The sequence below is a fragment of the Salvelinus sp. IW2-2015 genome, unplaced genomic scaffold, assembly GCF_002910315.2.
Source record: "Salvelinus sp. IW2-2015 unplaced genomic scaffold, ASM291031v2 Un_scaffold2981, whole genome shotgun sequence".
NCBI classification, from domain to species: Eukaryota; Metazoa; Chordata; class Actinopteri; order Salmoniformes; family Salmonidae; genus Salvelinus; species Salvelinus sp. IW2-2015.
Genome location: NW_019944276.1, coordinates 22,558 through 49,809, shown reverse-complemented (window position 1 = coordinate 49,809; position 27,252 = coordinate 22,558). Strand labels below are relative to the sequence as shown.

The 27,252-nt window shown below is 41.0% G+C and overlaps 1 protein-coding gene across 1 annotated transcript; it reads right to left on the bottom strand.

Moving 5' to 3' along the window:
- Positions 1 to 11: 11 nt before the first annotated feature.
- LOC112075108 (alpha-soluble NSF attachment protein-like) lies at positions 12 to 23,915 on the bottom strand. The gene is made up of 11 exons (XM_070440765.1): positions 23,858 to 23,915; positions 11,439 to 11,516; positions 4,774 to 4,890; positions 4,506 to 4,553; positions 3,185 to 3,263; positions 2,534 to 2,590; positions 1,533 to 1,617; positions 1,320 to 1,424; positions 1,153 to 1,221; positions 933 to 983; positions 12 to 133 (listed from the first exon to the last, which is right to left on the bottom strand). The coding sequence occupies exons 1-11, from the start codon at positions 23,913 to 23,915 to the stop codon at positions 80 to 82; spliced, it is 801 nt and encodes a 266-aa protein (XP_070296866.1). The 3' UTR covers positions 12 to 79.
- Between the last annotated feature and the right edge of the window lie 3,337 nt (positions 23,916 to 27,252).

Genomic DNA, 27,252 nt, shown 5'->3' with positions numbered 1-27,252 from the left:
GGTTGTCTATATGACATCAAAGACCAATTAACGCAGGCTCACTCTCGTCTTCCTCTAATGGTCTTCTTGATGCCGGAAGCTAGTCATGGTGGTCAGCCACTGTCCAACCTAGAATAGTGTCATATTCCTTCACCTGAGAAGAGAGAGAGGGGATTAGGAGATGGGGAGAGACAGGACAGACAGAGAGGACATGATGGAGACAGACAGAAGAAGACGCAGATATGGAGGGGGGAGATAGAGACAGACAGAGAGAGATATGGGAGGAGATGAAGACAGATTAGAAGAGGAGATATGGGAGGGAGATGAACAGGACCAGAGAGGGATATGGGGGCGGGGAGATGGAGAACCCCAGACCAGATGAGAATATGGACACAGGGAGATGGGAGAGACCAGACAGAGAGAAGATATGGAGCGGGAATGGAAGTGACAACCAGAAGAGAGGGATATGGAGAGAAAGAGATGGAGACAGGACAGAAAAGTATGGAAGGGATACGCAGGAGAAAGATAAGAAGAAGAATGGAGGGAATGGAGACAGACAGAGAGAGATATGGAGCGAGAGGGGAGATGGAGACATGGAGGGGGAGGGGAGATGGAGACAGACAGAGAGAGATATGGAGGGGGAGATGGAGACAGACAGAGAGAGATATGGAGGGGGAGATGAGGCCGAGAAGGACAGATGGAGAGAAAGAAAGAAAGAGCGATGAGGAGAAGGATGGGGAGGGAGGAAGGGAGGTGAGACAAGAAAACAAGTTAACTTCCAGTTTCTAGTAATTGATTTCCCTTTCTTGTTCAAAATGGTTCCAGTTTTAGTTCATGTCGGACTTCCTCAGTTCAGCGTTCCCTATCTTTTCATTTATTTTCATGACTTCAGTAATGACTTCCTCATTCACAAATAAAAAGACACGAAACRATGCTTTGAGAGTACTACTCACTGCATCAGTATATACATCAACATTCTGTTCTTCACACGCATCTAGAAGTTTCTGCAGAAAAATAAAGACATGTATTCTGTTAGAATACATATAGGTTGGAGTTGAAAGGCTTAAGAGAAAAGACCAAAAAAAAAGTGAATCGGTGGCTTTGGTAAAAAGACGAGGGGATTGGATAAGACTAAAACAGAGGCCCTATCAGAAAACAAACCTACTTCCTTACCTTCAGCAGTTTACATTCACGAGAATCTGAGAAGGCAGGGAACATTTCTTCATACTTCTGTAAGGCCAGCTAGATGCCAGGAGAAAGAGCAGTTTAGTCAGAGAAGAAACCTAGAAACCTCGTGGAGGATTTGAAAAACAGACAGAAGTCAGTTTTTTAGGGTTTACTTTGGCATTGAGCATGTCCACACAGAAGTGGCAGAGAGCTGCCTTGAAGAAGTAGTCCTTAGCGCTGTACTTTAGCAGTGTGCTGTCCATCGCATTGGTCCCAACCTTAAAAAAAATACAGACCAAAACAGGATCGTTAACAGTCGATAACAATTACATAGAACATATTTACAAGGAACTGCCTCCTGCAACGCTGTGTTGGTCAGCTGTCACCTGTTCATAGATCTCTATGGCCTTCTGGTACTGCTCCAGCTGAGCTGCATAGACGGCCACCTTCAGAAGACACTTGTTAGCAGAGCTGAGAGGACAAGGAGAAAGGGAGGTACAGGGAGAGAGAGAGAGAAATTAGGACGACCAGTCACACAACATACAGTCAAAATAAAACAGTGTCTGATTCAGTAGGACAGAACCCAAATAAAACCGTGTCTGATTCAGTAGGACAGAACCCAAATAAAACAGGGTCTGATTCAGCAGGACAGAACCCAAATGAAACAGTGTCTGATTCAGTAAGGACAGAAACCAAATAAAAACAGGGTCTGATTCAGCAGGACAGAACCCGAAGATAGAAACAGGTGTCTGATTTCAGCAGGACAGAACCCAAATGAAAACAGTGTCTGATTCAGCAGGACAGAACCCAAATAAAACAGTGTCTGATTCAGCAGGACAGAACCAATGAAAAACAGTGTCTGATTCAGAGACAATACCCAAATATAAACAGTCGTTTGGAGACAATAAAACGGTCTCAATAAGCTCACAAGTAAAAGAGGCTCACAGTAAGAGTCACAGTAAAGGTCACAGTAAAGAGTCACGTAAAGAGTCACCAGTAAGGAGTCACAGTAAGGAGTCACAGTAAGGGAGTCACAGTACAGAGTCACAGTAAGGAGTCACAGTAAGGAGTCACAGTAAGAGAGTCACAGTAAGGAGTCACCAGTAAGGAGTCACGTGGCTCTATTCATTACATTTCCGTCTCTCCACTAGCTCCCACCAGATATTAAAACCCCATAGAGCTGATGTGTGGTCCAAGCGGGAGAAGCTCTAACCCGAGGCACATGTATGCCAGGACTCGTGTGGGTGGGAATCCGGACCAGTGCCCTTTGACCCCCCCGTCCCAACACTGTTCCAGCTCTTTAATTAAGTAAAGGAGTGGGAATGCCCTACTCCTTAAAAAAGACCTTTCCCCCCCTGAAATGATGGATATATTGTCTACGTCCTACCTTGTGGACTCTTCTCCTTTGTAGTAGTCTGCCGCCTGTTCATAGTGAGCTATAGCCTGCAGACAGAGACAACATTAGGACCACGCCTCACCACACAGTCCCCTCACCCACAGTCACCCCCCCCCCCCCTCGCACTCACCCACACAGTCCACCACTCACCACAGTCACCCCCCCCCTCGCACCTCACCCACACAGTCCACCCTCACCCACAGTCACCCCCTCGCACCTCACCCACACAGTCCCCCTCACCCACAGTCACCCCCCGCCACCTCGCACCCTCACCACAGAGTCCCCCCTCACCCACAGTCACCCCCCCCCCCCTCGCACCTCACCCACACAGCCCCCCCCCCACCCACAGTCACCCCCCCCTCGCACCTCACCCACACAGTCCCCCCCCCCCCCACCCACAGTCACCCCCCTCACCCACACAGCCCACACGCCTGGCTATGAGTGCAAATGTGCTATTATATCTGACCACAATGATTTTGCATCTTTACTCATAGGGGGCTGATTCTCCAGTCTATTCAGTTCCGACCTATACAAGACAGTATGACTAATCCCAGCTAGCTGGAGGATCAGATACAGGCTGTGTCCCCCGCGTCAATGCCTATATAAATGCACTACTTTTGACCATGGCCATAGGTCTGACCCGTATCAATGTCCACCAGCTCCGTCTCGTAGATCTCTGCGATGGAGATGTGATGTTTGGCTGCGAATGCGTGAACCGTCCCTAATGAGTTCAAAGAGAGGCCGTAAACCAGAAGAGGCGAAAGAGAGGAGTAACCAGAAGAGGCAGAAGAGAGAGTAAACCAGAAGAGGCAGAAAGAGAGGAGTAAAACCAGAAAGAGGCAGAAAGAGAGGAGTAAACCAGAAGAGCAGAAAGGAGAGGAGTAAACCAGAAGAGGCAAAGAGAGGAAGTAAACCAGAATAGAGGCAGAAAGAGAGGAGTAAACCAGAAGAGGCAGAAAGAGAGGAGTAAACCAGAAGAGAGCAGAAAGAGAGGAGTAAACCAGAAAGGCAGAAAGAGAGGAGTAAACCAGAAGAGGCAGAAAGAGAGGAGTAAACCAGAAGAGGCAGAAAGAGAGGAGTAAACCAGAAGAGGCAGAAAGAGAGGAGTAAACCAGAAGAGGCAAGAAAAGAAGGATAAACAGAAGAAGCAGAAAGAGAGGAGTAAAACAGAAGAAGCAGAAAGAGAGGAGTAAAACAGAAGAACAGAAAGAAGGAGTAAACAGAAGAAGCAGAAAGGGAGAGGAGTAACAGAAGAACGAAGAGAGGAGTAAGAAGAAGCAGAAGAGAGAGAAACAGAAGAAGCAGAAAGAGAGAAACAGAAGAAGCAGAAAGAGAGGAGTAAAACAGAAGAAGCAAAGAAGGAGTTAACAGAAGAAGCAGAAAGAGAGGAGTAAAACAGAAGAAGCAGAAAGAGAGGAGTAACAGAAGAAGCAGAAAGAGAGGAGTAAACAGAAGAGAAGCAGAAAGAGAGGAGTAAACAGAAGAAGCGAAAGAGAGGAGTAAAACAGAAGAAGCAGAAGAGAGGAGTAAAACAAGAAGAAGCAGAAGAGAGGAGTAAACAGAAAAGAAGCAGAAGAGAGGAGTAAAACAGAAGAAGCAGAAAGAGAGGAAGTAAAACAGAAGAAAGCAGAAAGAGAGGAGGAAAACAGAAGAAGCAGAAGAGAGGAGTAAACAGAAGAAGCAGAAAGAGAGGAGGAAAACAGGAAGCAGAAAGAGAGGAGGAAAACAGGAAGCAGAAAGAGAGGAGGAAAACAGGAAGCAGAAGAAGAGGAGGAAACAGGAAGCAGAAAACAAAAAGAAGGATGAGAGAAGCAACAGAACACCAGACTAGGCTCATATCAGCTCTCTATGTTACTGGTGAAATACTTCAGACACACGCTGCCCATTGTTTTAGTGTGTTGAACCAATAGGTACAGTCAAAGAGGAGGGTATCAGGCCTCTAATCCACACTAACACTTCTCACCATGTCTGTGTAGATCTCGATAGGCTCGGTTCAGACAGTTGATAGCCTCTGTAGGGAGGGTACATCAGATGCATTATCAACTCACAGAGACCTTTTATTCACTCTGATTTTGCAGGAAAATACCAAGGTAATGTTTCATTTCTTCTGAGAAACATTACCTGCTCTTTTAGTGTTTGGTTGAGTGTCGACAGTGGTAGGGTAAAGACAGCTCTAACATGGGAGGAGGTAATGGTTGTAAGTCCATGTGTGTGGTGAGTGAGTGGAATACCTTGCGGGTCAGCTTTTTTGAAGGCGTTTCCAGCGTCTATGAAGTTAGTAGCAGCATCGTGTTTTGCTGCATCTGCAGGTGGAGACGGGCCCGCCTGGGAGAACGCGTTACCTGCAGCTGAAAACACAGTCATATTAGCCAACTATCACAATACAGCCATACTATCCTACTATCAACAATACAGCCATATTATCCTACTATCACAATACAGCCATACTATCCAACTATCACAATACAGCCATAATTATCCAACTATCACAATACAGCCATATTATACCTACTATCACAACACCAGTCATATTATCCTACTATCACAATACAGCCATATTATCCTACTATCACAATTACAGCCATATTAACCTACTAGCACAATACAGCCATATATCCAACTATCACATACAGCCATATTAATCCAACTATCACAATACAGCCATATTATCCAACTATCACAATACAGCCATTACTATCCTACTATCACAAATACAAGCCATATTATCCAACTATCACAATACAGCCATATTAATCCAACTATCACAATACAGCCATATTATCCTACTATCACAATACAGCCATACTATCCTACTATCACAATACAGCCTATTATCCAACTATCACAATACAGCATATTATCCAACTATCACAATACAGCCATATTATCCAACTATCACAATACAGCCATATTATCCTACTATACAATACAGCCATATTTATCCAACTATCACAATACAGCCATATTATCCAACTATCACAATACAGCCATATTATCCTACTATCACATACAGCCATATTATCCTACTATCACAATACAGCCATATTATCCAACTATCACAATACAGCCATATTATCCAACTATCACAATACAGCCATATTATCCTACTATCACAATACAGCCATATTACCTACTATCACAATACAGCCATATTATCCTACTATCACAATACAGCCATATTATCCTACTATCACAATACAGCCATATTATCCTACTATCACAATACCAAGCCATATTATCCTACTATCCACAATACAGCCATATTATCCAACTATCACAATACAGCCATAATATCCAACTATCACAATACGCCATATTATCCTACTATCACAATACCAAGCCATACTATCCTACTATCACAATACAGCCATATTACCCTACTATCACAATACAGCCATATTATCTTACTATCACAATACAGCCATATTACCCTACTATTCACAATACAGGCCATATTATCTTACTATCACAATACAGCCATATTATCCTACTATCACAACCAACTATCACAATACATCCATATTATCCTACTATCACAATACAGCCATATTATCCTACTATCACAAATACAGCCATATTATCCTAACTATCACAACCAACTACACAATACAGCCATATTATCCTACTATCACAATACAGGCCTATTATCCAACTATCACAACCCAACTATCACAATACAGCCATATTATCCAACTATCACAACCAACTATCACAATACAGCCATACTACCTACTATCACAACCAACTATCACAATACAGCCATATTATCCTACTATCACAACACAGCCATATTATCCTACTATCACAATACAGCATATTATCCAACTATCACAAGCAACTATCACAATACAAGCCATACTATCCTACTATCACAACCAACTATCACAATACAGCCATACTATCATACCAACTATCACAATACAGCCATAGTATCCTACTATCACAATACAGCCATACTTTCCTACTATCACAACCCAACTAATCACAATAGACATATTATCCTACTATCACACCACCAACTAATCACAATACACCATATATCCTACTATCACAACCAACTATCACAATACAGCCATATTTCCAACTATCACAATACAAGCCATATTATCCTACTATCACAATACAGCCATATTATCCTACTATCACAATACAGCCATACTATCCTACTATCACAACCAACTATCACAATAGACATATTATCCTACTATCACAACCAACTATCACAATACAGCCATATTATCCTACTACACAAATACAGCCATATTATCCTACTATCACAATCAACTATCACAATACAAGCCATATTATCCTACATCACAATACAGCCATACTATCCTACTATACAAATACAGCCATACTATCCTACTATCACAACCAACTATCACAATACAGCCATACTATCCTACTATCACAATACAGCCATATTATCCAACTATCACAACCAACTATCACAATACAGCCATACTATCCTACTATTACAATACAGCCATATTATCCTACTATCACAATCAACTATCACAATACAGCCATACTATCCTACTATCACAACAACTATCACAATACAGCCATATTATCCTACTATCACAACCAACTATCACAATACAGCCATATTATCCAACTATCACAACCAACTATCACAATACAGCCGATATATCCCAACTATCACATACAGCCATATTATCCTACTATCACAATACAGCCATATTATCCTACTATCCACAATGACAGCCATACTATCCTACTATCACAACCAACTATAACAATACAGCCATATTATCCTACTATCACAATACAGCCATATATTCCAACTATCACACCAACTATCACAATACAGCCATATTATTCTACTATCACAATACAGCCGTATTATTCCAACTATCACAACCAACTATCAAAATACAGCCATATTATCCTACCTATCACAATACAGCCATATTATCCAACTATCACAACCAACTATCACAATACAGCTCCATATTATCCAACTATCACAACCAACTATCACAATACAGACAAAGTGCATTCGGAAAGTATGTCAGAACCCCTTGACTTTCCCCCACATTTTGTTACGTTAGAGCCTTATCAAAATGAATTAAAATAAAAAAATTACTCAGTCTACACACAATAATGACAAAGTGAAAACAGTTTAAAAATGTATTACAAATAAAAAACTAAAATAACCTTATTTACATAAGTATTCAGACTCTTTGCTATGAGAATCAAAATTGAGCTCAGGTGCATCTTGTTTTCCTAGAGATGTTTCCACGGCTTGATGGGAGTCACTGTTGTAAATGATTGCGACATGTGATGGAAAGGCACACACCTGTCTATATAAGGTCCCACAGTTGACAGTGAATGTCAGAGCAAAAGCCAAGCCATGAGGTAGAATGAATTGTCCGTAAAGCTCCGAGACAGGATTGCATTGAGGCACGGATCTGGGGAAGGGTACCAAAACATTTCTACTGCATTCAAGAACACAGTGGCCTCCATCATTCTTAAAATGGAAGAAGTTTGGAACCACCAAGACTCTTCCTAGAACTGGCCGCCCGGCCAAACTGAGCAATCGGGGGAGAAGGGCCTTGGTCAGGGAGGTGACTAAGAACCCGATGGTCACTCTGACAGAGCTCCAGAGTTCCTCTGTGGAGATAGGAGAACCTTCCAGAAGGACAACCATCTCTGCAGCACGCCACCAATCAGGMCTTTATGGTAGAGACGGAAGCCACTCCTCAGTAAAAGGCACATGACAAGCCCGCTTGGAGTTTGCCAAAAGGCACCTAAAGGACTCGGACCATGACAAACAAGATTCTCTGGTCTGGTGAAACCAAGATTGAACTATTTGGCCTGAATGCCAAGCATCATGTCTGGAGGAAACCTGGCACCATCCCTACGGTGAAGCATGGTGGTGGCAGCATCATGTTGTGGGGTTGTTTTTCCAAAGGTAGGGACTGGGAGACTAGTCAGGATCGAGGCAAAGATGAACAGAGCACACAGCCAAGACAACGCAAGTGTGGCTTTGGGACAAGTCTCTGAATGTCCTTGAGTGGCCCAGCCAGAGCCCGGACTTGAACCCGATCGAACATCTCTGGAGACACCTGAAAATAGCTGTGCAGCGACACTCCCCATCCAACCCGACAGAGATTGAGAGGATCTGCAGAGAAGAATGGGAGAAACTCCCCAAATACAGGTGTGCCAAGCTTGTAGTGTCATACCCAAGAAGACYAAAGGCTGTAATCGCTGCCAAAGGTGCTTCAACAAAGTACTGAGTAAAGGGTCTGAATACTTAAGTAAAAATGGTGGGGTATTGCATGTAGATTGAGAAGAAAAAAATATTCAATAAATTGTAGAATAAGGCTGTAACAAATTTGGGAAAAGTCAAGGGGTCTGAATACTTTGAATGCACTATATCCACTATCACAACGCAGCCATATCCCCATCGCCAGGGCCATAATCCCCCCATCCACAATGCCAGCCATATCCATCCCAACTCCCATACCTCACAACGCCAGCCATATCCCCCCATCACAATGCAGCCATATCCCCCATCGCAGCCATTAATCCCCCCATCACAAACGCAGCCATATCCCCATCACAACGCAGCCATATCCCCCCCCCATCCACAACGCAGCCATATCCCCATCGCAGCCATATCCCCATCACAACGCACCATATCCCCCATCACAACCGCAGCCTATCATCCAACTGCCATATCCCACGATCACAACGCTGCCATATCCACGATCACAACGTCCATATCACGATCACAACGCTGCCATATCCACGATCACAACGCTGCCATATCACGATCACAACGCTGCCATATCCACGATCACAACGCTGCCATATCCACGATCACAACGCTGCCATATCCACGATCACAACGCTGCCATATCCACGATCACAACGCTGCCATATCCACATCACAACGCTGCCATATCCACAGATCACAACGCTGCCATATCCACGATCACAACGCAGCCATATCCCCCATCACAACGCAGCCATATCCCCCTCACAACCAGCCATATCCACGACACAACGCTGCCATACCATTCACAACGCTGCCATATCCACCATCACAACGCTGCCATATCCACCATCACAACGCGTGCCATATCCACGATCACAACGCTAGCCATATCCTACGAATCACAACGCTTGCCATATCCACGATCACAACGCTGCCATACCACTTGAAGATCCTTCTTTGGCACAAATCGACGTGTCGTTAAAACTAGCAGCGCTCGTGTTTCTCCGACGCACATTCTGCCTACGATGGAGCTACGGCGAGGTGACGCCCTTTCTCTCCTCACCAGCATACTAACGGCACGGTCTTATCGAATTCAAATGGTGCAGCCCAAGAAGCAGTTCATTTTAAAGTTTAGAAGAAGTGACTGCTAAAACACTAACTCCTTTCGTATAAACTGATAGCATACTAGCATAAATAAAATTGGGTGTGGTAGCCAGTTGTTTTTTAACTGCATGCAGTTGACTGGTGACAATGACATCCATACAACCAGTTCTATATGGTACAAGACAGTGTTCTCCCCACCCAGTTCTATATGGTTACAAGACAGTGTTCTCCCCACACCAGTTCTATATGGTTACAAGACAGTGTTCTCCCCCACACCAGTTCTATATGGTTACAAGACAGTGTTCTCCCCACACCAGTTCTATATGGTTACAAGACAGTGTTCTCCTCACACCAGTTCTATATGGTTACAAGACAGTGTTCTCCCACACCAGTTCTATATATGGTTACAAGACAGTGTTCCCACAACCAGTTCTATAGGTTACAAGACAGTGTTCTTCCCCACACCAGTTCTATATGGTTACAAGACAGTGTTCTCCCCACACCAGTTCTATATGGTTACAAGACAGTGTTCTCCCCCCCACACCAGTTCTATATGGTTACCAAGATAATGTTCTCCTCACACCAGTTCTATATGGTACAAGACAGTGTTCTCCTCACACCAGTTCTATATGGTTACAAGATATGTTTCCCCACACCATCGTTCTATATGGTTACAAGACAGTGTTCTCCCCCCACACCAGTTCTATATGGTTACAACAGTGTTCTCTCACACCAGTTCTATATGGTACAAGACATGTTCTCCCCACACCAGTTCTATATGTTACAAGACAGTGTTCTCCCCCCCACACCAGTTCTATATGGTTACAAGACAGGTGTTCTCCTCACACCAGTTCTATATGGTTACAAGACAGTGTTCTCCCCACCACCCAGTTCTATATGGTTACAAGACAGTGTTCTCCCCCACACCAGTTCTATATGGTTACAAGACAGTGTTCTCCTCACACCAGTTCTATATGGTTACAAGACAGTGTTCTCCTCACACCAGTTCTATATGGTACAAGACAGTGTCTCCCCCCACACCAGTTCTATATTGGTTACAGACAGTGTTCTCCCCCCACACCAGTTCTATATGGTTACAAGACAGTGTTCTCCCCCCCACACCAGTTCTATATGGTTACAAGACAGTGTTCTCCCCCACACCAGTTCTATATGGTTACAAGACAGTGTTCTCCCCCCCACACCAGTTCTATATGGTTACAAGACAGTGTTCTCCCCACACCAGTTCTATATGGTTACAAGACAGTGTTCTCCCCACACCAGTTCTATATGGTTACAAGACAGTGTTCTCCCCACACCATTCTATATGGTACAAGACAGTTTCTCCTCACACCAGTTCTATATGGGTTACAAGACAGTGTTCTCCTCACACCAGTTCTATATGGTTACAAGACAGTGTTCTCCCCCCCACACCAGTTCTATATGGTACAAGACAGTGTTCTCCCCCCACACCAGTTTCTATATGGTTACAAGACAGTGTTCTCCCCCCCACACCAGTTCTATATGGTTACAAGACAGTGTTCTCACCACACCGTTCTTCGCCATCTTGTACATTTGGCAGCCCTGGCGTACATATCACAGGCCTCCTCCATCTTGGATGAGCCTCTGCATCAACAAAAGAAGAGTAGCAGTGAGCCAGAGGCACTAAAACAGGTGGTATCAGGACTAGTAACACAGTGTAGGCTTTGTTAAAAATATTGTCAAGTATACCACAGACTGTATTGGCAAAAAAAAACTGTCAGAATAGCAGTTCAAATGTGTGCATGAGATGAGACAACAACTAGACCTATTAACTAAACAACCAAAAGTATGATTGAGAAACATTATGAGTAAGGAATCATTGTTGATGTTTCAAAAAAAGTGTGAAGACAAAAAGGTCTCAGTAGTGGATTGGGGAACAGAATGTAACAACCAGAGCCTAACACAGACACCATCATGTTTAAATCAACTGATGATGGACAGGCTGTGAGGTCATTTCACAATAGCAGCATATTATGCTGACTGCACAATCGCAGACAATTTTTTCCCCTCCAAAATAAAGTCCACCTGCAAAGACCTAACTTTGGAATAATCACATAATTTTGCATTCTAGCACTGGGGGGGGGGGGGGTAATTTAATGCATTTTGTTTTGAATATTGTATTATTCATACCAGCATTTATTTGAAAGATTACACAAATACTGGTATGCTGAAAGCTAATTGTGTAGGACAGGCTATACTGAAAAGAAATATACTTTAAAAAAATATGTTTTTATTACTCAATAGAGTCTGCATAACTTAAATGGGTCTCTTGTGCTGGGCAACTGKTTTAATACAGAGTACTGATGATTCCTTACTTCACCCACTGCAATGCAATACAGGGTACATGGGATGCTTATTGGCTTGTAGAGAGAACATTTCTACCCGTCTCAGCTAAAGTGGGTGGGAAATACTCAGCAGGGTCTCTACTAAGCAAATAGGGTTCGTTTTTGGAGGGGGGGGGGACTGTCACCCAGCAGTACATTCTCCACACCCTCCATAGCTCCCAATGTAATAGACAGTACATGGGATACACATTGGCTTGTAGAGAGGGAACTTTTCTACCTGTCTCAGCTAAAGTGAGGTGGGGAATACTCAGTACGGTCTCTACTAACCAAGTATGGATCATTTTGGAGAGGGACTGTGTCGCACGGCCTGCTGCTGGCTTTTCACTCCACCCTCTCCGTACCCCCTCCATAACCACCCCTAATGCAATACACTGTACATTGGATAGCCATCATATTGGCTTGTAGAGCGAGAACTTTTAGTTCCCGGACACATTTGGCGTAACCTCTTTGCTGTCACAAAACAAACGATGTAATTCCTGACTCTCAAAAAAAACAAAAAAAACACAGGTGACATTAACACACTATTCCTTAAGGATGTGATTTCAAAAGATCATTCATAGGTTATAATCCTCATTAGTAWGTGGAGATGGAAGTTTTGGTTGTCTTCGGAATTAGACCTTTAGACCCAGATGAGTCGTTCTTTGAGCATTTGTCAGTGTACATATTACTTTGGTCTTTCTGAAAATAGTACTGTTCCACAGTTTCTCCTGGTACGATTATTTCTGTACGTAGTACTGTTCCACCAGTTCTTCTGGTATGATACCAGACAGAAAGACTTGTTCAGAAGTTATTGGGACCGTCTCTAAGGTAAAGCCCAGACTTGATTTTGATACACGAGTGCAGTCGATATAGCAGAGCTTGTTATAATACTACAGAATTCTAAGACGTGTWTGTTATATATGCAGGATAGATTCAAGCTCTTAGGTAAACAGCTCTCTGCTGTCCTGTCTACTGTATCTTCACAAGTAATATATGGAACAAGGATTACATTAAAAGCTTGACAACTGAAAGTTATTAGCAGTATTACATATTTTACAAATCTAGATTTCTTGTGATTCTTGCAGTGAAATTAATTATTTGACGCCTCTTTCTCAAATATGACTTGTTCCAACTATTGGTTGTTTTTTACCCTGGCTATACATGGCTTTCTTGCACTGAYTGCAATTTGGGGAGCATAAACTGTCAATGTGGAGGAGAACCTTGGATAATAAATGTGCAGGTAGCATTTCCTTCACAAAATAATTTATAATGTCACACGTCGCTGTGTTGAAGAAATGTCTGTGTAGTCGGCCCTGTTTTCACAGCATCCAACTGTGAAATGACTTTTCTCAATTGCTGATTTGGACTCATAGGGTTTTCGTTAAGTGATCTTTTTGTGACATTCTTTGAAAGTGGATATTTTCTTCAGAAATGTCAAAACAGTAAAGGCTTGACCCTCAAGATGATTGATGGAATAGTTACATGTTGGAATAACATCAATACCGGAACTCATTACGTTATTCATTAAACTATATAACTCCTGCTGGGTCCTCAATGTTTGTAGATTCTATAGAGAGGACGGTTATCAGCCGTAATAATTAAAAGAGTCATATATAAAGACGGGTCCACTGGTGTCCTTTCTTGCAGTTCATCCCTGAATGACAGACTCCTGAGCTCTATCAGTAGGTCAACCTCTCATTGCCAACTGCTGGAAGATCTTCAAAGTGAGATGGGGATACAGGGTTTCACATTACAAAATGGTGACTTTTGATCTTCCACAAGAAACAGAAAGTTCTGTATGAGGGTTATCCCATGTACTGTCTATTACAGTGTTTTGCATTAGGAGCTATGGAGGGCATGGAGAACAAAGTGCTGCAGGGTGACAGTCCACCTCCAAAACTAACCCTATTTGGTTAGTAGAGACCCTGCTGAGTATTTCCCACCCACTTCAGCTGAGACAAGTAGAAACGTTCTCTACAGTCCAATATTCTCAACATACCAGTATCACTGTCTTTTTTTATTGGCCTTAAAAGAAATCTAGGCATCTTTCCTATTTGTTTTCATAAAAATACTTACTAGATTTTCTTTTTGCACGATAAAAGTAGATATTGATTAAAATCCTAATATCTTTTGAACGAGTTATCCACATTATAATGTTTTTGAAATGCAGACTTTTATTTGAAAGATTTCGTCATTACCATACCAACGTGACGTCACCGTTTGTACTGCTGGCAGAATACCAGTAAACAAGGGGCCATAGAATAAAATAGAAAAATACGTTTGCTTTACTTTGTGTTACCAGCCAATATAGAAATACAACTTAGTCCAAGTCAAAAAATACCTCACCTAATTTCAACAGTTTTTGGGTACTTTATTTGGTTGTCCAACAGGCTAAAGTTAGCTAGCTAAATTACTTTGTTGACTTGTTTGCTAGCTAAGCTAACTGCTGTTAGCTGGATGATGAAATTGCACTAACGTTAGTAGACCAATACTAGATAACTTTTTTTTTCTTCGACAATAAACGTTAAATTGTAGTTGGTAACTAATAGCTAACAGTAACATAATTAGCAAAAAGTACCTAACGTTACTCACTGTACTATTTGCGATTATTAGCTAAACTACCGGGGCTAGCTAGCTGGAATGCTCACCCAAACAACGCCCCAAAAAACGACTGAGACGATTTCAGTTTCTTTTCAGCCTCAGCAATCAGAGCCGAGGCTTCCTTCTCTTTTCCAGAGTTGTCCATGTTTGTAACAACTAGTTAAACTTTAGAAATTTAGTAAAGCAGCAGCTGTCTTTTTTTTCTTCTTCTTCTTCGTCTTCTTCTTCTGTGGATTTTTTTTTATGGCGGTTGGCAACCAACTTTAAGGTGCATTACCGCCACCAACTGGACTGGAGTGTAGACCAGAGACAGGAAAGGTCTAACTCCGAACCAATATTCTTGTCTCGCTAAGGAAACGAAATAGATAATTAAATACGACATCCCCTGGTGATTTCCCCAGCAGTTCACTTAATCCTGGCTGTTAAACCCCATTACTCCTCAAATCTAATAACAATCGCTCCCTTTCCCTCACATATTTCTGGCACTGAAGTAGAACGTGTTCCACTGTCTCCATCTCCTCCTGACAATGATCACACCTCCCAGTCGGATGTTTCCCCACCAATTTAACGGTACAATTGAGCTTTGTGTGTCCCAGTTTCAGCCTTGTGATTACACTTTCCTTCCTTCTCTCTCTCTCGGTTTGATGACCTCCCTGCCACCACCTTTTCCTGAATCTTATACAGGTGTCTTTCTTTTGCCTCCCTGTTCCACAACTCTTGGCGTTTGTTTTTAACACACTAACCTAATGATGATCCATACCTCGTTAACATGAGTTTAACATAATGATGATCCATACCTGTTAACAGAGTTTAACCCATGATGATCATACTGTTAACATAGTTTAACCAATGATGATCCATACCTGTTAACATAGTTTAACCTATATGATGATCCATACCTGTTAACATAGTTTAACCTAGATGATGATCATACCTGTTAACATAGTTTAACCCAATGATGATCCATACCTGTTAACATGAGTTTAACCTAATGATGATCCATACCTGTTAACATAGTTTAACCTAATGATATGATCCATACCTGTAACATAGTTTAACCTAATGATGATCCATACCTGTCTAACTAGTTTAACCTAATGGATGACATACCTGCTTAACATGTTTAACCAAGATGATCCATACCGTTAAATAGTTTAACTCAATGATGGCATCATACCTGTTAACATAGTTTAACCTATATGATGATCATACTGTTAACAAGTTGTAACCCAATGATGATCCATACCTGTTAACATAGTTCCACAAATGATGATCCATACCTGTTAACAGAGTTTAACCTAATGATGATCCATACCTGTTAACAATAGTTTAACCTAATGATGATCCATACTGTTCAGTACAATGTCCTACCTTTAACATAGTTTAACCTAATGATGATCAATACCTGTTAACAGAGTTTAACCCAATGATGATCCATAACCTGTTAACATAGTTTAACTAATGATGACTCATACCTGTTAACAAGTTTAACCCATGATGATCCATACCTGTTAACATAGTTTAACCTAATGATGATCCATAACCTGTTACATAGTTTAACAATTGATGATCCATACCTGTTAACATTTTAAACGCTAATGATGACCATACCTGTTAACATAGTTTAACCTATGATGATGACCCATACCTGTTACACATAGTTTAATCCAATGATGACCATACCTGTTAACATAGTTTAACCTAATGAGATGATCATACCTGTTAACATAGTTTAACCTAATGATGATCATACCTGTTAAATAGTTTAACTAATATGATGATCCATACCTGTTAACAATAGTTTAACCTAATGATATCTCTATACCTGTTAACATAGTTTACCCTAATGATGATCCATACCGTTAACATAGTTTAACCTAATATGATGATCCATAACTGTTAACATAGTTTAACCCCAATGATGATCCATACCTGTTAACATAGTTTTAACCTAATGATGATCCATACCTGTTAACATAGTTTAACCTAATGATGATGTCCATACCTGTTAACATGTTTAACCTAATGATGATGATCCATCACTGTTAACATAAGTTTTACCTAATGATGATCCATACCTGTTAACAGAGTTTAACCCAATGATGATCCATACCTGTGAACATAGTTTAACCTAATGATGTCCATACCTGTTAACATAGTTTTAACCTAATGATGATGATCCATACCTGTTAACATAGTTTAACCAATGATGATCCATCCTGTTAACATAGTTTAACCTAATATGATGCCATACCTGTTAACATAGTTTAACCTAATATGATCCATACCTGTTAACATAGTTTAACCCAATGATGATCCATACCTGTTAACATAGTTTAACCTAATGATGATCCATACCTGTTATACATAGGTTTAACCTAATGATGATGATCATTACTGTTAACAATAGATTTAACCCAATGATGATCCATACCTGTTAACAAGTTAACCTAATGATTGATGATCAATACCTGTTAACAGCAGTTTTAACCAACTGATGATGCCATACTGTTAACATAGTTTAACCCCAATGATGATCCATACCTGTTAACATAGTTTAACCAATGATGATCCATACACTGTTAACATAGTTTAACCTAATGATGATCCATACCTGTTAACATAGTTTAACCTAATGATGATCAATACCTCTGTTAACATGAGTTTAACCAATGATGATCCATACCTGTTAACATAGTTTAACCCAATGATGATCCATACCTGTTAACATAGTTTAACCCAATGATGATCCATACCTGTTAACAGCCTAGATTAACCTAATGATGGCTCATACCATGGTGGCAGGTAGCCTAGTGGTTAGAATGTTGGACTACTAACCAAAAGGTTGCAAGATCAAATCCCAGAGCTGACAAGATAAAAATGTGTCATTCTGGCCCTGAACAAGGCAATTAACCCACTCGTTCCTAGGCTGTCATTGAAAATAAGAACTTGTTCTTAACTGACTTGCCTAGATAAATGAAGGTGAAATTATTATTTCTTTAAAAAAAATACCTCTTAACAACCTAGATTAACCAAATCGTCATGGTGATGGAGAACCTTTACACATTAAAATCAGCGCAGGGCCAGCCTTGATATGTGCCAAAAAATGCATCAGGTCAATCGCTTGGCCTGACAAAAACATATATCAAAAACAAATCATGTTGCTATAGGTTTATACCACCCCAATTATGCATAACCTTCCAACAACTTTCTTAAACCCAGCTTGGTCACAATTAATTCAAAGGTTGGCCTCTTGGACTTGGGTCTTGGATTGATTCATGGATCACAGCCCATCTCTACAAATTGTAATTTGTGAGAAAATACAAGTGATTATTACTTGTTCTTTTAGAAACGTCAATGTTTAGCGTTCCACTTCCAAACATAAAAGGCTTGACGTTCTTTTAAAAGCGAATTATTACAAAGTGACAAGCGGTAAATGTGCAGCAGTAGAACAACCGTTTGGACCAGCACTCTAGATATTCTAGAACTTTCTGTTTCTCCGATTAAATCAAAAGTCACCATTTTGTAATGTGAAACCCTGTATCCCCATCTCACTTTAATGATCTTCCAGCAGTTGGCAATGAGAGGTTGACCTACTGATAGAGCTCAGGAGTCTGTCATCCAGGGATGAACAGCAAGAAAGGACACCAGTGGACCCATCTTTATATTTGACTATTTTACTGCACTCAAGTATCAAAATATTATTTACCTTTATTTCAACAGGGAATTCATATTGAGACTAAAGTCTTTTTTACAAATGAGCCCAACACAATACAAAAACAAGCACATACAACAATAGATAAACATAAATATAGACAATATGCACATTAAGATACAAAACAGTCAATTAAAACAAACACATTTTTCATGATAAAAATCCTCTTTTAGCTGTATGAATTGCCCTAGGGACTTCAAAGCACCCAATTAAAACATATTTTGTAGATTATTCAATCACGACTCAGGATGTGACCCAGATGCAGACACGGGAGGCGGATAGTACAGTTCTCAGATGTTTAATTAGAAACACGTGGCATGCAAAGGGCAGGCAACGGTTCGTAATCGGGTCAGAGTTAGGCAGGTACAGGACGGCAGGCAGGCTCGGGGTCAGGGCAGGCAGAATGGTCAGAACCGGGAAAAACTAGGAAACAGAACTAGAGAAACAGGAAGGCGGGAAAGAACGCTGATAAGACCTGACAAGACGAACTGGCAACTGACAAACAGAGAACACATAGAATATTGTAAGAGCTTTCATTGTCTGCTTATATGCCCCCTTTAATTATCTTACGGTTCTGACTTGGTGTACAGGGAGAACACTGTAAGAACGGCCCATGTTCTAAATTCTGTCGCTGTACATTTCAAAAGTGCTGAATATATACACAGGGGATAATGGGGAAGATGGGCGACACCAGGAGGGGGGTGGAGACGAGCACAAAGACAGGTGAAGCAGATCAGGGTGTGACGTATTCCAAACACAGGGTGCAAGGGAGTTAACCTAACTCTGTAGAGGACTGTCACGATCGTCTTGCGGAGAGAGAGAGGACCAAGGCACAGCGTGTGAAGAATACATCTTCTCTTTATTTAGAAGAAGAAACAAAACAACAAATAGACGAACGTGAAGCTATTAACGACTAAGTGCAAACATGCAACATAGACAATTACCCACAAAACCCCAATGCCTATGACTGCCTTAAATATGGCTCCCAATCAGAGACAATGAACCACAGCTGCCTCTAATTGAGAACCAATCTAGGCAGCCATAGACATACAAACACCTAGACAAAACACTGACCCATTTACCATACAAAACCCCTAGACAATACAAACACACATACATTCCCCACGTCACACCCTGACCTAACTAAAATAATAAAGAAAACAAAGAATACTAAGGCCAGGGCGTGACAACGACAAAGGAGTTTTCAACGTTAACCAACCCTGTGAACGGGTTTGATGACTTGTTAAATCTTAACAAGGATGTTAGGTAAGTCCATAAGCCCTGCTTTTTATGGAGCAGGGCTTTGTAAACAAACATAATGTAATGATGTGATTGATCTGCATGACTTTAAAGAGGTCCAGACAACTTTTTGTTAAAGAATGTAGTAATAAAACCGTCTCCTGTGATAAAAACGAAGGGAGCTCATAAACGACATCCAGGGGTTTAAGACTAGTATTACCATAATCAAGAACAGGTAGAAAGGTTGACTGCACAATGTGCTTCCTGTTGACTAGAGAGAGGCAAGATCTTTCTATAAAAAAAAAAGGCTACTTAGCTTCTTAACAAGTTCGTTCGTATGCTTTTTAAACGGTAAATCATTGTCAATCCAAACACTAAATGTTATGAGGTCACAGTCCACTTCCCAGATCTCCACACTAAAAAGAGTCTGACAAGCAATATCCAGGAATTTCACAAGATCAAGGTCAATGTGTAAATCAATTGTTAAAATGCTTAGTATATGATATAACAACAAACAGCAGTATCATCAATGCAAGGAAAGAAAGACAGCGTTTTATGTCACATGATATTTGCCAAATCCATGAAGACTCCAAGTATGAGAAAGGGTTTAAACACAGGTTATGATTTAACTCATGAATTATATTGAATGTATCTATGTTCCCCCTTTATATCATACTCTTCTACATTTGCACACAGTGTGCATAGATTTTTCTATTGTGTTATTTTACAAGTCTTTGCTAGGTAAAGCCCTGCCTTATCTCAGCTCACTGGTCACCATAGCAGCACCCACTCGTAGCACGCGCTCCAGCAGGTATATCTCACTGGTCACCCCCAAAGCCAATTCCTCCTTTGGTCGTCTTTCCTTCCAGTTCTCTGCTGCCAATGACTGGAACGAACTGCAAAAATCTCTCTTAACTCCCTTATCTTACCTCATTTGCACTCACTGTATATAGACTTTTTGTTTTCTTTTGTTCTACTGTATTATTGACTATGTTTTCTTTATTCCATGTGTAACTCTGTGTTGTTGTGTGTCGCACTGCTTTGCTATATTCTTGTCCAGGTCGCAGTTGCAAATGAGAACTTTTTCTCAACTAGCCTACCTGGTTAAATAAAGGTGAAATATATATTTTTATTAAATAAAAATTATGAAATACTGTTACTGTAATTGTTTAGCTGACAGATATAGCCTAGCTACCTAGCTAACCATTGGTTATCTTATTAAATTATGCTACACAGCAAAAACCAACAGTGTCTATTGCTAGATTAGAGATATGCCCTAGCTATAGAGTACAACAGTATGAGTCATAATACCCATAACACCTAGCAGTCAAACAAGGAAATGGTTCCAATAGTTTTCCCACTATTCATTTTTCTCATTTTGGAAGCGCTTAAAACAAGGGCTGTGTTGTGTGTAGGCTTACCCTGACATGACATTTTGATAACCTAGTAAATCTCGTTAGGACAAGGTGACTTTTATCAATATATTTGGATGTATTTACACCCCCCCAAAAAATGGAATGCTAATGTGGCTATCATAAAGAACTACAAATACCATGATGTTCTGGACAAAACTGCCGAATTGAGACAAAGGTAAGAATCTCTGGATTAACCATTTAATGTCAGCTCAAATTGATATACCTACTGTAGCACAGCTCTGCTGATAACAGGCATGAAGGCTCTGGTGTGGATAATATGATTTACTACCTGTACTTGAAAATGCTGCTGAAATCAATCGGTGTGCGCCCTCTAGTGGAGAATGTATGTAAAATAGAGGTGCAGAAGAGCTGAGGACATCATCTGTGTATGTTCAATTTATAACCGTAAGTTTCTGAATGCTTGGTTAAAAGTGGCGCAAACAAAAATTGGGGGATGCATGTCAACGAAAGCCACTACACAACACTAAACTCTGTCAATCACCGTATTCTTATCGGCAGACTCAACAGCCTTGGTTTCTCAACTGACTGCCTCGCCTGGTTCACCAACTACTTCGCAGACAGAGTTCAGTGTGTCAAATCGGCGGGACTGTTGGCAGTCACTATGGGGGTACCACAGGGTTCAATTCTCGGACCGACTCTTTTTTCTGTATATCAACGATGTCGCTCTTGCTGCGGGTGATTCCCTGATCCACCTCTACGCATACGACACCATTCTGTATACATCTGGCCCTTCTTTGGACACTGTGTAAACTAACCTCCAAACAAGCTTCAATGTCATACAACACTCCTTCCTTGGCCTCCAACTGCTCATAAACGCTAGCAAAACCAAATGCATGCTTTTCAACCGTTCGCTGCCTGCACCCGCACGCCCGACTAGCATCACCACCCTGGACGGTTCCGACCTAGAATACGTGGACAACTACAAATATCTAGGTGTCTGGCTAGACTGTAAACTCTCCTTCCAGACTCATATCAAACATCTCCAATCCAAAATCAAATCTAGAATCGGCTTCCTATTTCGCAACAAAGCCTCCTTCACTCACGCCGCCAAACTTACCCTCGTAAAACTGACTATACTACCGATCCTCGACTTTGGCGATGTCATCTACAAATTAGCTTCCAATACTCGACTCAGCAAATTGGATGCAGTTTATCACAGTGCCATCCGTTTTGTTACTAAAGCACCTTATACCACCCACCACTGCGACCTGTATGCTCTAGTCATCTATAAGTCTATGCTAGGTAAAGCTCCGCCTTATCTCAGCTCACTGGTCACCATAACAACACCCACCCATAGCACGCGCTCCAGCAGGTATATCTCACTGGTCATCCCCAAAGCCAACACCTCTTTGGCCGCCTTTCCTTCCAGTTCTCTGCTGCCAATGACTGGAACGAATTGCAAAAATTGCTGAAGCTGGAGACTTATATTTCTCTCACTAGCTTTAAACATCAGCTATCTGATCAGCTAACCAATCGCTGCAGTTGTACATAGTCCACCTGTAAATAGCCCACCCAATCTACCTACCTCATCCTCATATTGTTTTTATTTACTTTGCTGCTCTTTTGCACTCCAGTATCACCACTTACACACCATCATCTGCTCATCATCATCTGCTCATCTATCACTCCAGTGTTAATCTGCTAAATTGTAATTACTTTGCTACTATGGCCTATTTATTGCCTTACCTCCTCACGCCATTTACACACACTGTATATAGACTTTCTTTTTTTTCTATTGTGTTATTGACTGTACGTTTGTTTATTCCATGTGTAACTCTGTGTTGTTGTTTTTGTCGCACTGCTTTGCTTTATCTTGGCCAGGTCGCAGTTGTAAATGAGAACTTGTTTTCAACTAGCTTACCTGGTTAAATAAAGGTGAAATAAAAAAAATGAAAAAAATACATTAATTGCACTATAACGGTGACAAACTGTGACCACAAACTGTTAGGGCCTACATAAAGCTGTCCCAACAGCAGAGTCCCAACACCTTACCACTGCTACACCTGGCTATCAGTGGAGCCTTGTCTGGCAGCAAAACAGTTCATTCAGCCTCATTTACTGCTTTAAAAAAAAAMCATAGCTGATATGACTGACTTGCTTAAACAAATGTGATTTCTACTGACAATTGAGATGTACAAACTATGGCATAAGGGGACGATGAGCGAATAAGAGGCAATCCGTAATTTCAATTAAGACACAAATGAGCGAGCTAAGATGGACATAGTCAATTTAACAATTTGTTCAGCACTTTTGAAATGTACAGCGACAGAATTCAGAACATGGGCCGTTCTTACAGTGTTCTCCCTGTACACCAAGTCAGAACCGTAAGATAATTAAAGGGGGCATATAAGCAGACAATGAAAGCTCTTACAATATTCGATGATTACATTTCTCTAAAACAGGTTATAGGCTACATGTGCACCACCAAGTCAGAACAGTAGGTGAAATGAAGAGGGGAAAATAGACCAAATTATTAGGGTGAGGCACATGGGTTACTAACAGCTTACTACACAACATACACTTAGTATTATTTTCTTAGCTATAGTATACATATCTCCGTGGCATATTACATCATTTATGCAGCAGCATACAATACATTTTTGCACTCACCTGTGCTCACTTGAACAGGACGGTGGCGCAGCAATCCTTCGTGGGCTAATTTTATCATCATAATTTGTCATCAAAGTCTGTCATTCTCCGTATTTATTGTGCTTTCAAAACAACTGGGAACTCTGGGAAAAAAACAAGGTAAAATCACGATGATGTCAGTGATCTTCAGGTCGTAGCTCTAGAAAGAGACCCGAGTTCCCGATTTACAATTCCAAGTTGGATGACCGTTCAAAACGTATTTTACCAGCCGGAGCTCGGTTTTTCTAGAGTTCCCAGTTGTCTTGAACTCACTGAAGTCAAATCTCCCAGTTCCCGAGTTAACAGTTGTTTTGAGCCCTGCAGAAGTCATGCTGGATTGACAGCATGGCCAATGTTGGATGTTTATCATTTTAAGCTTGGAAAAGAGACCCTTGAACCCAGACTTGGACCACACACCCACTCCACTGAATAGCAGGCTAGTGATGCTTTGCAATGCTTGCAGTTAGCCACTGATTCCTTCTAAACCAGTCATTGTTGAATTTGCGATTTCCAACTTGTTGTGTAATGTTTATGTCCAATGGCCGATGAGCACCGATACGTTTTATCCATAATTTCTCTTCATTATTTCTCTTCATATGCTTCAATGCCATACAACACTCCTTCCGTGGCCTCCAACTGCTCTTAAACGCTAGTAAAACCAAATGCATGCTTTTCAACCGTTCGCTGCCTGCACCCGCACGCCCGACTAGCATCACCACCCTGGACGGTTCTGATTCTGTCTCTTATACACATCTAGATGTGTATAAGAGACAGGGCTACACCCACCCGCAGCACGCGCTCCAGCAGGTGTATCTCACTGATCATCCCTAAAGCTAAAACCTCATTTGGACGCCTTTCCTTCCAGTTCTCTGCTGCCTGCGACTGGAACGAATTGCAAAAATCTCTGAAGTTGGAGACTTTTATCTCCCTCAACAACTTTAAAAATCTGCTATCCGAGCAGCTAACCGATCGCTGCAGCTGTACATAGTCCATCTGTAAACTACCCACCCAATTTACCTACCTCACCCCCCATACTGCTTTTATTTATTTACTTTTCTGCTCTTTTGCACACCAGTATCTCTTCTTGCACATGTTCATCTGATGATTTATCACTCCAGTGTTAATCTGCTAAATTGTAATTATTCGATTTATTGCCTACCTCATGCCTTTTGCACACATTGTATATAGATTCTCTTTTTTTCTACCATGTTATTGACTTGATTATTGTTTACTCCATGTGTAACTCTGTGTTGTCTGTTCACACTGCTATGCTTTATCTTGGCCAGGTCGCAGTTGCAAATGAGAACTTGTTCTCAACTAGCCTACCTGGTTAAATAAAGGTGAAATAAAAAAATTAAAATAAAATTCATATGACAAGGATTGAAAAGGATTTGCCAATAGATTGTCGACTTGATTCATTATGATGACTGCTAGCTTGCTAGCTAAGATTTTGAAAGTACGATGTTGACATGATCAGTCTAATCAAAGCTACTGTAGATATAACGTGATTTGACGTCATTTTATCTGTGGCCAATGACCTTGAGCCTTCTTGGATGGGCACTTCTAATGTAACTCTATGGCAGCACTCAAGGGGCTTGAATGTTCGAGTTCTACCCATAGATTTTGCAGTGACGTAGTGTCCCCATGAGTGACAGAACACTGAGCCAATCACGGCACAACTAGAGAACATTACCAACCCCTACTCTCCGTATTTTCCGCTGGCTGCCCCACCACCACAGAAAGCACTGAGTTAGGCTGAAACACCTGCATGTTGGAGCTGCCATATTCAAGAATGCAAAAAAGAGTCCATGTTTGTATGCGGCTTTATTAACTCAATGAATTATATATATWTTTTTTTGCATTGTTAACAAACTGATATGTGACACGTATTAATGCCAAAATAACATGCAAAACAGGCAACCTCCTGAATGACGGGTCACCACTGATGGTTAAACATGCATAGATATCAAGGAAATAGCATGCAAAATACCGTTGCTGGTAATAGTATGGTGAGTGATATGACCTTTCTCAGAGTTGGCCACAGGCCAGCGGTCGGATATTCTAAAGATCCTCTAAATAAATGCTGCATTCACAAACGACATGTTTCATTCAACACCACGGGTATATGATTTTTATGAAAAAGGCCAATGTGTGTAAATTTTCATAATATATGATTTGAATGTAGCGTCAAAATCAACTAGAAGAACATTCTGTAACCACACCCAAATGGACAAATGATCTCTAGTCCTCATTCAAATTCAACCAATCACCGAGTGTAAACAACAACCGAAACCACGCCCCAGGAAAAATAGCTCTTTAAAACTGCCAATCCCTGTATGCTGGAGGTAAATGACCTAACACATCTTTTGTAGTCATCTTTTAACTGATCATGCCCTTTTTTGGGGGGGGTGTTGGCCAATCACATAACAAGATATATTTAATCACAAATAGCTTTGTCACTAATGCAGCTCTGAGGCAGAGAAGGATAGCTGTGTATTTACTTCAGGACACATAACTAGTGGTATTTTAATGCTATGGACAAAACATTAAGAACATCGGCTCTTTCCATGACATGGACTGACCAGGTGAAAGCTATGATCACTTGTTAAGTCTACTTCAGTGTAGATCAGGGTTCCCCAACTGGCAGCCCGCGGGTGATTTTATTTGGCCACTCAAGTTTTCGGAGAAAAAAACCCCCAACATTTATTTATTTTCATGGTTGGACATAAAAGACTGTAAAAACTTAAGGAAATCAGCTCTAAGTTATTTACATTTTTACAAATTTGTTCCCTAGTAATTCTCACACATAATAGAGACACGTGATTGTATACAAATGTAAACAAGGTTTGAAATTATTATGTTTTAGTCCAATATTATATATGTTTGGGCTTCTTGCATTTCAATTTGCAGTCTACAAATTATTTGTAATTATGTTCGGGACACTGACCATCCGCTCAAGAAAGAAATCGTCCTGCAGCTGTAAATGAAGGGGAGAAGACAGGTTAAAGAAGGATTTTTAAGCCTTGAGACATGGATTGGTTATTACCACAATCTCAGACATGAAATGCTAATAGCATAATCTATCTCTATTAGATTCTAATAGTGGATATACACTTAAAGCTATTACAAAACTGCACACTGTTTAAATATGTTGTTTTTTGACAGTAAAATAAAGGTTTGCAGCCATATAATTATCTGTATGACAGAGAAATCATTTTTAACTTGCCTAAACTGGATCATTGGCTGTTTTACTATGATAGATAAACTGGCGCTCAAGGTTCATGAAAGGTTGAGGGATTTTTTTCTATTGAATGCACACAAAACAATGATTTTRAACAGGCGAACTCAACGGTCCTCTGTTTCCTGCCTGTAGCTGG